At 43.6% G+C, this 12,672-nt stretch overlaps 1 protein-coding gene across 2 annotated transcripts in view; it reads left to right on the top strand.

Moving 5' to 3' along the window:
- The first annotated feature begins 9,769 nt into the window (after positions 1-9,769).
- The window catches only part of LOC311118549 (dnaJ homolog subfamily C member 25-like), a 7,329-nt gene continuing 4,426 nt past the window's right edge, over positions 9,770-12,672 (top strand). The window contains exons 1-2 of one of the 2 annotated variants that reach the window (XM_084193340.1): positions 9,770-10,105; positions 12,123-12,275. In XM_084193340.1, the coding sequence (XP_084049466.1) occupies positions 9,809-10,105; positions 12,123-12,275 (450 nt within the window). In that variant the 5' untranslated portion in view covers positions 9,770-9,808. The remainder of the gene's footprint in view (positions 10,106-12,122; positions 12,276-12,672) is intronic. The other variant, XM_084193341.1, reaches the window with a different exon arrangement.

Below are 12,672 nucleotides of genomic sequence, written 5' to 3'. Positions count from 1 at the left end.
TCTGATAGTTGTCTTGTGTTAAAAAATAAATCAGACGTTACTCAACAGTTACTCAGTACTTGAGTAGTTTTTTCACCAAGTACTTTTTTACTCTTACTCAAGTAATTATTTGGATGACTACTTTTTACTTTTACTTGAGTCATATTATTCTGAAGTAACAGTACTTTTACTTGAGTACAATTTTTGGCTACTCTACCCACCTCTGGTTAGTTGAAAAGTGATCCTATTAGCTGTTTCCAATGCATTTGACTGGTTAGTTGAAAAGTGATCCTATTAGCTGTTTCCAATGCATTTGACTGCATGCTTTGACTGGGGAATACAAATAATTGACATTTGAAAGAGGTTCTATGTTCAATAGATACTAAAACAGTCTTTGTCATATTTGCTTTGGGGTGGCAAGAGAGTTTCCGCAAACCTTCTGTGAGATGTGACCCAATGAGATGTTGCGAAGACCTTTAAGAAACCTCTGTGACTGTTGTGAAGGAGGCGAGAATAACTAAGCACAGATTTTTGGACTCATTCAGAATAAGAGTCCAGTACTGTAAATAGGGTTGGGGATTAACGGATTACATGTAATTGATTTACAAAAAAACTAACAGTAGTCCGTTATGGTACCAGCAAACTATTGTAATCGGATTACAGATACTTTTGAACAACTAGATTACTACTTTGATTACTGTTAAATTCAGAATGGATGTTTGAGAAAAGATGAAAACCACCTTGCTTTCTCTACATTCAAAGTTTACATTTGTGCCACCTGAGCGAGTCCCAAGTCAGGTGACTGACGACAAATGCTTTTGTAGGCAATAGTGCAAGCTATGCATTTCAATTATGCGACTTCTGTCGGCGTTCCAAAGATGATACAACAAACTTGAATAGATGCTTGGCGGTAAGGATGACACGGCCGACACGCAATTTTAGTCCTATTGTTGATATCTACATCGTAATGATGTGAACGTCATGCTGCTCTCTCAGTGATGTGAACGTCATGCTGCTCTCTCAGTGATGTGAACGTCATGCTGCCTCAGTGATGTGAACGTCATGCTGCTCTCTCAGTGATGTGAACGTCATGCTCTCTGTGATGTGAACGTCATGCTCTCTCAGTGATGTGAACGTCATGCTCTCTCAGTGATGTGAACGTCATGCTGCTCTCTCAGTGATGTGAACGTCGTGCTGCTCTCTCAGTGATGTGAACGTCATGCTGCTCTCTCAGTGATGTGAACGTCATGCTCTCTCAGTGATGTGAACGTCATGCTCTCTGTGATGTGAACGTCATGCTCTCTCAGTGATGTGAACGTCATGCTGCTCTCTCAGTGATGTGAACGTCATGCTCTCTCAGTGATGTGAACGTCATGCTCTCTGTGATGTGAACGTCATGCTCTCTGTGATGTGAACGTCATGCTCTCTCAGTGATGTGAACGTCATGCTGCTCTCTGTGATGTGAACGTCATGCTGCTCTCTCAGTGATGTGAACGTCATGCTGCTCTCTCAGTGATGTGAACGTCATGCTGTCTCAGTGATGTGAACGTCATGCTGCTCTCTCAGTGATGTGAACGTCATGCTCTCTCAGTGATGTGAACGTCATGCTGCTCTCTCAGTGATGTGAACGTCATGCTGCTCTCTCAGTGATGTGAACGTCATGCTGCTCTCTCAGTGATGTGAACGTCATGCTGCTCTCTCAGTGATGTGAACATCATGCTGCTCGCTCAGTGATGTGAACGTCATGCTGCTCTCAGTGATGTGAACGTCATGCTGCTCTCTCAGTGATGTGAACGTCATGCTCTCTCAGTGATGTGAACATCATGCTGCTCGCTCAGTGATGTGAACGTCATGCTGCTCTCAGTGATGTGAACATCATGCTGCTCTCTCAGTGATGTGAACATCATGCTGCTCGCTCAGTGATGTGAACGTCGTGCTCTCTCAATTATTCTCGCTTTATCGATTTGTGGTTGTTGTGGATGGCTGTTAACAAATGTATAGGTGTATTTTAACCCAATGGTTGAATTGAAGAAGCTTAAGCTGCCTAACAATCCATTGTTTTTGGGCCCGTGGACAGCCAGTGAAAAAAACACTCTTGCAACAGCTGCGTAGCGCTGATCCCAGCCTATGGAATAGCAGGTTGAGGGAGTTCCTTCTAACCTCCATGGTGTTGTGACCTATTGTAAAAAAGACCACGAGTGGGGCTTTTATTACTCATTCTAAGTTGTGCTGATTCGACCTAACGGAGACATGCTTAAACCCGCGCACTTTTGATTGACTTTAACAGCTGCAAATAATCCAGATATCAAAGTGCCACCAACAAAACACAAACAATAGGCCTATAGCAGACGCAGCATGTGGCCTTCGCTTTCCACATGTAAAACGCCCTTTACGGTCGTGGAGGTGCTCGAAGCATGCCATTCCATGAGAGCAGCATTTTATGTTTCAACCATGTTTTGAAGCAATGGGCCCAATCAGTCCTCCATGGCAAAAATAAATCATACATGACAGAGTAGGCTAATAAGTCCTTCGTTTTTAGGTTATGTTCAGTTAAAACAATTATACTAATCTATATTTACAAGTCATATTCTTGAAGATCAAGGGGTATTCCATTTTTTGGAATGAATGGAAATCTGACAAACTTGGTTTTTATTGTAAAGAGACAGCCTGATCATATTAGTGTTGTTTGTATTGAAGTAGAACGCAGTAGGTTAGAAGCCTACATAACCCCCAGAAAGCTACACCACGAGTCAAAAGCCCTTCAAATTAGTGGATTCAGCTATTTCAGCCAAACCCGTTGCTGGCAGGTGTATAAAATCGAGAACACAGCCACGCAATCTCCAAACATTGATAGTAGAATGGCCCATACTGAAGAGCTCAGTGACTTTCAACGTGGCACCGTCATAGGATGCCAACCTTTCCAACAAGTCAGTTCGTCAAATTTCTGCCCTGCTAAAGCTGCCCCCGGTCAAGGGTAAGTGCTGTTATTGTGAAGTGGAAACATCTAGGAGCAACAAAGGCTCAGTCGTGAAGTGGTAGGCCACACAAGCTCGTAGAACGGGACCTCCGAGTGCTGAAGCGCGTAGAAATCGTCTGTCCTTGGTTGCAAAACTCACTATCGAGTTCCAAACTGCCTCTGGAAGCAACGTCAGCACAATGTTCGTCGGGAGCTTCATGAAATGGGTTTCCATGGCCAAGCAGCCACACACAAGCCTAAGATCACCATGCCAAGCGTCGGCTGGAGTGGTGTAAAGCTGTCACGAGAATTTTGTTATCTCAATGGTTGAAATTAAACACTTCTTAAATCTTTGAATAATTCCCAGAGGTGTAAATCTCTAGTTCAAATAAATTAAACAAAGACCCCTTTTTTGCAATGGTCAGCCTGTTTATTCATGAGAGCACTCTGCAACAAAATGGTCGTACAATCTTTTTATACACACACGTCAGAGGAAAAATCCCACCCCGCTGTAGGCGGGCTGTATTTTTCCACTGTACACATCTTGTAAACTCACACCTCCGTACGTTGCGTCGCAGTAAAAGGGGGTTCCATTCTACCTGGGAACACTTTTCCAAATACACAGTTTACAACCGTTGGTCCCAGTGCAGTACACTACAGGCTTATTGAGAGAACTATTCTAGGTCCCGAAGTAAAATGTTTGTGGATGTGCTGCCCCTCCCCCCTCCTATATTTAGGCTGGTCTCTATATTTAAGCAATAAGGCCTGAGGGGGTGTGGTATATGGCCAATATACCACGGCTAAGGGCTGTTCTTAAGCACGACGCAACGCGGAGTACCTGGATACTGCCCTTAGCCGTGGTATATTGGCCATACATTGGGGGAAAAGTATTTAGTCAGCCACCAATGGTCCAAGTTCTCCCACTTCAAAAGATGAGAGAGGCCTGTAATTTTCATCATAGGTACACGTCAACTATGACAGACAAATTGAGGGAATAAAATCCAGAAAATCACATTGTAGGATTTTTAATGAATTTATTTGCAAATTATGGTGGAAAATAAGTATTTGGTCACCTACAAACAAGCAAGATTTCTGGCTCTCACAGACCTGTAACTTCTTCTTTAAGAGGCTCCTCTGTCCTCCACTCGTTACCTGTATTAATGGCACCTGTTTGAACTTGTTATCAGTATAAAAGACACCTGTCCACAACCTCAAACAGTCACACTCCAAACTCCACTATGGCCAAGACCAAAGAGCTGTCAAAGGACACCAGAAACAAAATTGTAGACCTGCACCAGGCTGGGAAGACTGAATCTGCAATAGGTAAGCAGCTTGGTTTGAAGAAATCAACTGTGGGAGCAATTATTAGGAAATGGAAGACATACAAGACCACTGATAATCTCCCTCGATCTGGGGCTCCACGCAAGATCTCACCCCGTGGGGTCAAAATGATCACAAGAACGGTGAGCAAAAATCCCAGAACCACACGGGGGGACCTAGTGAATGACCTGCAGAGAGCTGGGACCAAAGTAACAAAGCCTACCATCAGTAACACACTACGCCGACAGGGACTCAAATCCTGCAGTGCAAGACATGTCCCCCTGCTTAAGCCAGTACATGTCCAGGCCCGTCTGAAGTTTGCTAGAGTGCATTTGGATGATCCAGAAGAGGATTGGGAGAATGTCATATGGTCAGATGAAACCAAAATAGAACTTTTTGGTAAAAACTCAACTCGTCGTGTTTGGAGGACAAAGAATGCTGAGTTGCATCCAAAGAACACCATACCTACTGTGAAGCATGGGGGTGGAAACATCATGCTTTGGGGCTGTTTTTCTGCAAAGGGACCAGGACGACTGATCCGTGTAAAGGAAAGAATGAATGGGGCCATGTATCGTGAGATTTTGAGTGAAAACGACGCTGATCTGCAGAGCAACTGCTTTCCCAACACTCGGCCCTCAGTTTATATACAATTATATTCCTGCTCGTTTTACATACTTTTTAGCTTAAACCCTCCCAGTTCAGTTACTCCACTATTGTTTCCAAACTTGTATCTTTTGACCGCTCCGCCCACTCTCTTTATTTATGATAGTGGTGAAATCTGACTTCTCCTATATATTCAGTTTGAAAACAATAGTGGCCAAACCAAGCTTTCTCATGTAATAAATATCAGAGCCATCTCCTGGCTCTGCTCTGTTTATTCCAAAACATATCAATCAATACTTAAATATAGTTTAAACATGGCAGGTCCATAACCCATTCTCAACCATATACAGTTGAAGTCGGAAGTTTACATACACCTTAGCCAAATACATTTAAACTCAGTTTTTCACAATTCCTGAAATGTAATCCTAGTAAAAATTCCCTGTTTTAGGTCAGTTAGGATCACCACTTTATTTTAAGAATGTGAAATGTCAGAATAATAGAGAGAATGATTTATTTCAGCTTTTATTTATTTCATCACATTCCCAGTGGGTCAGAAGTTTACATACACTCAATTAGTATTTGGTAGCATTGCCTCTAAATTGTTTAACTTGGGTCAAACGTTTCGGGTAGCCTTCCACAAGCTTCCCACAATAAGTTGGGTGAATTTTGGCCCATTCCTCCTGACAGAGCTGGTGTAACTGAGTCAGGTTTGTAGGCCTCCTTGCTTGCACACGCATTTTCAGTTCTGCCCACAAATGTTCTATAGGATTGAGGTCAGGGCTTTGTGATGGCCACTCCAATACCTTGACTTTGTTGTCCTTAACCCATTTTGCCACAACTTTGGAAGTATGCTTGGGGTCATTGTCCATTTGGAAGACCCATTTGTGACCAAGCTTTATCTTCCTGACTGATGTCTTGAGATGTTGCTTCAATATATCCACATAATTTTCCTTCCTCATGATGCCATCTATTTTGTGAAGTGCACCAGTCCCTCCTGCAGCATAGCACCCCCACAGCATGATGCTGCCACCCCCGTGCATCACGGTTGGGATGGTGTTCTTCGGCTTGCAAGTTATCCCCTTTTTCCTCCAAACATACCGATGGTCATTATGGCCAAACAGTTCTATTTTTGTTTCATCAGGCCAGAGGACATTTCTCCAAAAAGTACAATCTTTGTCCCCATGTGCAGTTGCAAACCGTAGTCTGGCTTTTTTATGGCGGTTTTGGAACAGTGGCTTCTTCCTTGCTGAGCGGCCTTTTAGGTTATGTCGATATAGGACTTGTTTTACTGTGGATATAGATACTTTTGTACCTGTTTCCTCCAGCATCTTCACAAGGTCCTTTGCTGTTGTTCTGGGATTGATTTGCACTTTTCGCACCAAAGTACATTAATCTCTAGGAGACAGAACGCGTCTCCTTCCTGTGCGATATGACGGCTTCGTGGTCCCATGGTGTTTATACTTGCGTACTATTGTTTGTACAGATGAACGTGGTACCTTCAGGCGTTTGGAAATTGCTCCCAAGGATGAAGCAGACTTGTGGAGGTCCACAATTTTTTTCTGACGTCTTGGCTGATTTCTTTTGATTTTCCCATGATGTCAAGCACAGAGGCACTGAGTTTGCAGGTAGGCCTTCAAATACATCCACAGGTACACCTCCAAATGATTCAAATGATGTCAATTAGCCTATCAGAAGCTTCTAAAGCCATGACATCATTTTCTGGAATTTTCCAAGCTGTTTAAAGGCACAGTCAACTTAGTGTATGTAAACTTCTGACCCACTGGAATTGTGATACAGTGAAATATAAGTGAAATAATCTGTCTGTCAACAATTGTTGGAAAAATTACTTGTATCATGCACAAAGTAGATGTCCTAACCGACTTGCCAAAACTGTAGTTTGTTAACAAGAAATTTGTGGAGTGGTTGAAAAGCCAGTTTTAATGACTCCAACCTAAGTGTATGTAAACTTCTGACTTCAACTGTACATTTAAGACATTCCTAATGCATTGCCTCATGTATAACAGTGTATAATCAATCAGGGGCCTGGCTCAGACTCCCTCCTTGTGTTCCACTCGGTACCACACTCCGTATCCACTCCGTATCCACTCCGTATCCACTCGGTACCACACTCCGTATCCACTCGGTACCACACTCCGTATCCACTCCGTATCCACTCGGTACCACACTCCGTATCCACTCGGTACCACACTCCGTATCCACTCCGTATCCACTCCGTATCCACTCCGTATCCACTCGGTACCACACTCCGTACCCACTCCGTATCCACTCCGTATCCACTCGGTACCACACTCCGTATCCACTCCGTATCCACTCCGTATCCACTCCGTATCCACTCGGTACCACACTCCGTATCCACTCCGTACCACACTCCGTATCCACTCCGTATCCACTCGGTACCACACTCCGTATCCACTCCGTATCCACTCGGTACCACACTCCGTATCCACTCCGTATCCACTCGGTACCACACTCCGTATCCACTCCGTATCCACTCCGTATCCACTCCACTCCGTATCCACTCCGTATCCACTCCGTATCCACTCGGTACCACACTCCGTATCCACTCCGTATCCACTCGGTACCACACTCCGTATCCACTCGGTACCACACTCCGTATCCACTCCGTATCCACTCCGTATCCACTCGGTATCCACTCCGTATCCACTCGGTACCCACTCCGTATCCACTCCGTACCCACTCGGTACCCACTCCGTATCCACTCCGTATCCACTCCGTATCCACTCCGTACCACACTCCGTATCCACTCCGTATCCACTCGGTATCCACTCCGTATCCACTCGGTACCCACTCCGTATCCACTCGGTACCCACTCCGTATCCACTCCGTATCCACTCCGTATCCACTCCGTATCCACACTCCGTATCCACTCCGTATCCACTCCGTATCCACTCCGTACCCACTCCGTATCCACTTAGTGAAATTATAAAGACAAGCAGTAGGACTATGTTTTAGTCTTTATAGTCTAGACAGATTGACTATGTTTAACCTATGGTCTGACCTTGTGTACCACTCAGTAACATGGCTCTGTATGGTCCACTGAAAAAATACCCAACACTGGTTGTCATCAAGCTGTAAATATCCAATACAGGCTGCTTAGCATACTTTAAAAAACGAACAGTAAAACAGGCTGCTTAGCATATTTAATTGCCTGCTGATGGGACATCAATTGTGTATGGGCTTTCCATTGTATTAAAAGCCGTTGTCACAGAAAAGTGAACATTCACACAGTTGCAATGTATTTTCTACGAACCGATATATTATCAATATCGAATCGAAAAATGCAACTGATATGTATATATATTTTCCATATCGGTGCCCATCACTTATTTAATGGATTTATTTGATGAGGGATTGCAATGTATCATAAAGTGTGTTAAACCATGAATTTTTATTTTATAAAATTGGTGACTGTAGTGCCTGTGTCCCTATAGCCTGGTTGATATTCATTACATTTAAATGGTAAATAATTGAGATTTTCGTTTTGACTAAAAAGTTTGTCTTATGTGTTTGTTTTTTGAGTGTTGATAATTGAATGTGTATAGAGGCTTTGACTTCAGGACCATGGATAGCACTGCGTCATTTGAAACTGGTTTCTACAGACTGTACGGAGGGCCGAAACACTTCTGTTTTTTATTTCTACCTGGTAGTTAATTGCACTCACCTGGTGTCCCAGGTCTGAATTATCCCCTGATTAGAAGGAGAGGATGAAAAACAGAGGTGTTTCGGCCCTCCAGGACCGGAATTGAAGAACCCTGCTGTACGGAGTACTCCCAACCACACTTTAAACCTCTGTGCATAGAATCGTTATTACTATATGAGTCCATATGAGGCCTACAGTGTATTGCATTGGGACCAATGGGTGGAGTAAAACGTGTTGCTGGATATTTAGACCAAAGTACTCCATGGAATAACACCATGTATAGATTCTACAGACGCTACTGAGTACCCCCATCACACTTTTACTTTGGCACATAGAATCGTTTTCTTTCTATAAGCCAATATGTAATGTACTGTATGGGCCGTATGTATTGCATTGGGACCAATGGAGTGGGTGGAGTAGAAAGTGTTGCTGGGCATATAGACCTCAGTCCCCCATGAAATAACACCATATATATATATATATATTCTACAGACCCTACTAGGTACTCCCCACCCCACTTTTACATCGGCACAAATAATCGTTTTTCCTGTACGGTGTTATGTTTGTACTGTACAGTGTCCAGGCACCCCATTTTAAGCTGTTGGACCACAGTAAAAGGCCAGCAACACTCCGGATTATTCAGAGCCCCATGAAATGACACCATAGATACATTCCACAGACCCTACTGAGTATTCCCTACAATACTTTTGCAGCAACCAGAATAGTTATTGCTCTATAAGCCAATATGTATTCCATATACAATGATTTGCATTGGAACATGTTTTAAAACCCAAAATGTAATGCAAATGTCACTTAAATATTAACAAATAAGAATCATTATTCATGTGTAGACAACTATTTGTCATATATCATCAATAAATACAGGTTATTTATACTTTTCTACCAACAAGCACCCTCACGACGCCAGGACAGCGGAGTCACCTGACCACCTTCCAGAGACACTTGAAACCCTACCTCTTTAAGGAATACCTGGGATAGGATAAAGTAATCCTTCTACCCCCCCCCCCCCCCCCAAAAAAAAAAATATATATATAGTAAAGTGGTTGTCCCACTGGCTATCATAAGGTGAATGCACCAATTTGTAAGTCGCTCTGGATAAGAGCGTCTGCTAAATGACGAAAATGTAAATGTGAAATTATGTGGGGAATTTATTTGGGGGCAATGTTCGAAATTCCGTAACCCGGAAGTACTTTCTTAGTGTTGCTGACGAGACGAGGATCAAATTCTGCGACTCATCAAGTGGTGAAATGTCTCCACTCACGGAGTATGGGCGACACTTTGGTCAATGGATAGGCATTATATTAATTGTGGTGGTTTTCGTACCCTGGGCCACGGCGCTTATCGAGGGACTTTATTGTGGCACCGAGATTTGTTACGATGTACTCGGAGTGTCGAGAGAAGCGGCCAAATCGGACATAGGTCGTGCTTACAGACAGCTAGCCAGGAAGTATCACCCGGATAGATTCTCAAGTCTTGCAGGCGAGACTCGTGAAAGTGCTCATCAAAAATTTATTCTCGTTGCGACTGCATATGAAACTCTGAAGGTAAGTGGAGAAACCTCACATTTGATTCGTTTCAGCTAAACCTATATGCTGACGTCAATTTATGTTGAATGCCAATGTGGCACTTTTCTCAACTCCGTCAAAGGCCTTCAGTCAATTTGATCGTTTTGTCTTACAGTGTACCAATACTGTCAATTACTGCGTTATGAATAGACCTGAACAGGTTAAAGTTATCAGTGTGATGTTTTTTTCACAAACAGTAGGTGCAGCCCAATCAAATCTCAGACACCCAAGATATTGGGAAAAATTGTGTTAGCGGTTTATCAGATGAGGAAATCGTAAACTCTATGACATCTGAATCAGAGGAGCAGTGTGTAACTGGAGAGGTTGGCATGGTAAGCTCTGAATCAGAGGAGCAGTGTGTAACTGGAGAGGTTGACATGGTAAGCTCTGAATCAGAGGAGCAGTGTGTAACTGGAGAGGTTGACATGGTAAGCTCTGAATCAGAGGAGCAGCGTGTAACTGGAGAGGTTGACATGGTAAGCTCTGAATCAGAGGAGCAGCGTGTAACTGGAGAGGTTGACATGGTAAGCTCTGAATCAGAGGAGCAGCGTGTAACTGGAGAGGTTGACATGGTAAGCTCTGAATCAGAGGAGCAGCGTGTAACTGGAGAGGTTGACATGGTAAGCTCTGAATCAGAGGAGCAGTGTGTAACTGGAGAGGTTGGCATGGTAAGCTCTGAATCAGAGGAGCAGCGTGTAACTGGAGAGGTTGACATGGTAAGCTCTGAATCAGAGGAGCAGTGTGTAACTGGAGAGGTTGGCATGGTAAGCTCTGAATCAGAGGAGCAGCATGTAACTGGAGAGGTTGACATGGTAAGCTCTGAATCAGAGGAGCAGCGTGTAACTGGAGAGGTTGACATGGTAAGCTCTGAATCAGAGGAGCAGTGTGTAACTGGAGAGGTTGGCATGGTAAGCTCTGAATCAGAGGAGCAGCGTGTAACTGGAGAGGTTGACATGGTAAGCTCTGAATCAGAGGAGCAGCGTGTAACTGGAGAGGTTGACATGGTAAGCTCTGAATCAGATGAGCTGTATGTAACTGGAGAGGTTGACATGGTAAGCTCTGAATCAGAGGAGCAGTGTGTAACTGGAGAGGTTGGCATGGTAAGCTCTGAATCAGTTCAGCAGTATGTAACTGGAGAGGTTGACATGGTAAGCTCTGAATCAGAGGAGCAGTATGTAACTGGAGAGGTTGGCATGGTAAGCTCTGAATCAGAGGAGCAGTGTGTAACTGGAGAGGTTGACATGGTAATAAGAGAGGATACACTGAAGTGTGTTTTGTCAGATGAGTTTGGAGGGTTCATGCTTACCACTCCAAATAATAGTGTGTTTAGGTTGACTCGTGAGGAATGGGAGAGGGTCCTTTCAGAAAGAAGTGGTAGGTATTTTAAAAAGTTATTATGGCCTACTTTGCAGCGCTGAAAAGCGGCGTCCAGAAAAGTCGGATCCGCAGTCTCGGCTTTTAAAAAAAACAGTAGCAGACTTTTTTGTGTGTGTGTTTGACCTCGATCACACACAGTGTTATTGTGGAAAATGGTAGGCAGCATTATCTGGATATGTGTGGCACAAATGTTCAACATTCACCTAATGCTACCATTTCTGTCAAGCCGTCTACGCATACAGTTTGACGCATAAGTTCGATCAATCCAACGTATGCAACCACACAGAACACACTGCAACTGCCTCTGCAACGCAATGCTGCAAGGCTAACGCAGCGTTCCATTGGAAATGAATGTACTTCTGGGAACCGAAATGCAAACAAGATGTCAGTGTGATCGAGGCGTTATGAGAGGGCAACGTGAATACCCTTTTTCACAGTGGCATGCAAGACAACGTTTTACACGAGTTATCAGAGAGAAAGGTACATGGTGTCTTATTCCTTGTGATCTAAAAGGCTAAACTGATCCTAAGTTAGCACTCCTACTCTGATACGCTTGATACATACAGCTCTCAATCATTCTGATAAGATGAAATAAGGGTAATTTCCTCCTGTGTATCAGGATGAGGACTCCCGTAGAGATTACGACTACATGCTGGACCACCCGGAACAGTACTACAGCCACTACTACACCTACTACAGCAGACGGCTGGCACCTAAAGTCGACGTGCGGATTGTCATTCTGGTGACCGTGGTTGCTATATCCATTTTCCAGGTAGGATCATATCTATCTTCACGTTCACACACATAGTCAAATAGTGCCCTTTTAAAGGGAATAGGGTGTCATTTGGGACGCATTGCTGTTTCTTTATTAATACCAATCATGAGAAACAGCAGTAGAATGGCACCGTTTTGGTAATGGAAGGTTATGAATGGCACCGTTTGGTAATGGAAGGTTACAAATGGCACCGCTTGGTAATGTAAGGTTACGAATGGTACTGTTGGTACATAGCAGTGTGTGAATAATCAGAGAGGTTCTGATAGACCATAGGAACCCCTTTCCTCCCCAGCTCCTGGGATGCACTCTATGAAGTCTCTAAATGTCATATTTTTTTTCTCAGTGGAAACTGTTTAGGCTACACAATAACAATGCTGACTGCAGTGGTGGAAAA

The sequence above is a fragment of the Coregonus lavaretus genome (assembly GCF_964263955.1).
Source record: "Coregonus lavaretus genome assembly, contig: HAP1_SCAFFOLD_236, whole genome shotgun sequence".
NCBI lineage: Eukaryota > Metazoa > Chordata > Actinopteri > Salmoniformes > Salmonidae > Coregonus > Coregonus lavaretus.
The sequence above is the reverse complement of the archived record's forward strand: the minus strand, read 5'-3'. Positions and strand labels throughout refer to the sequence as shown.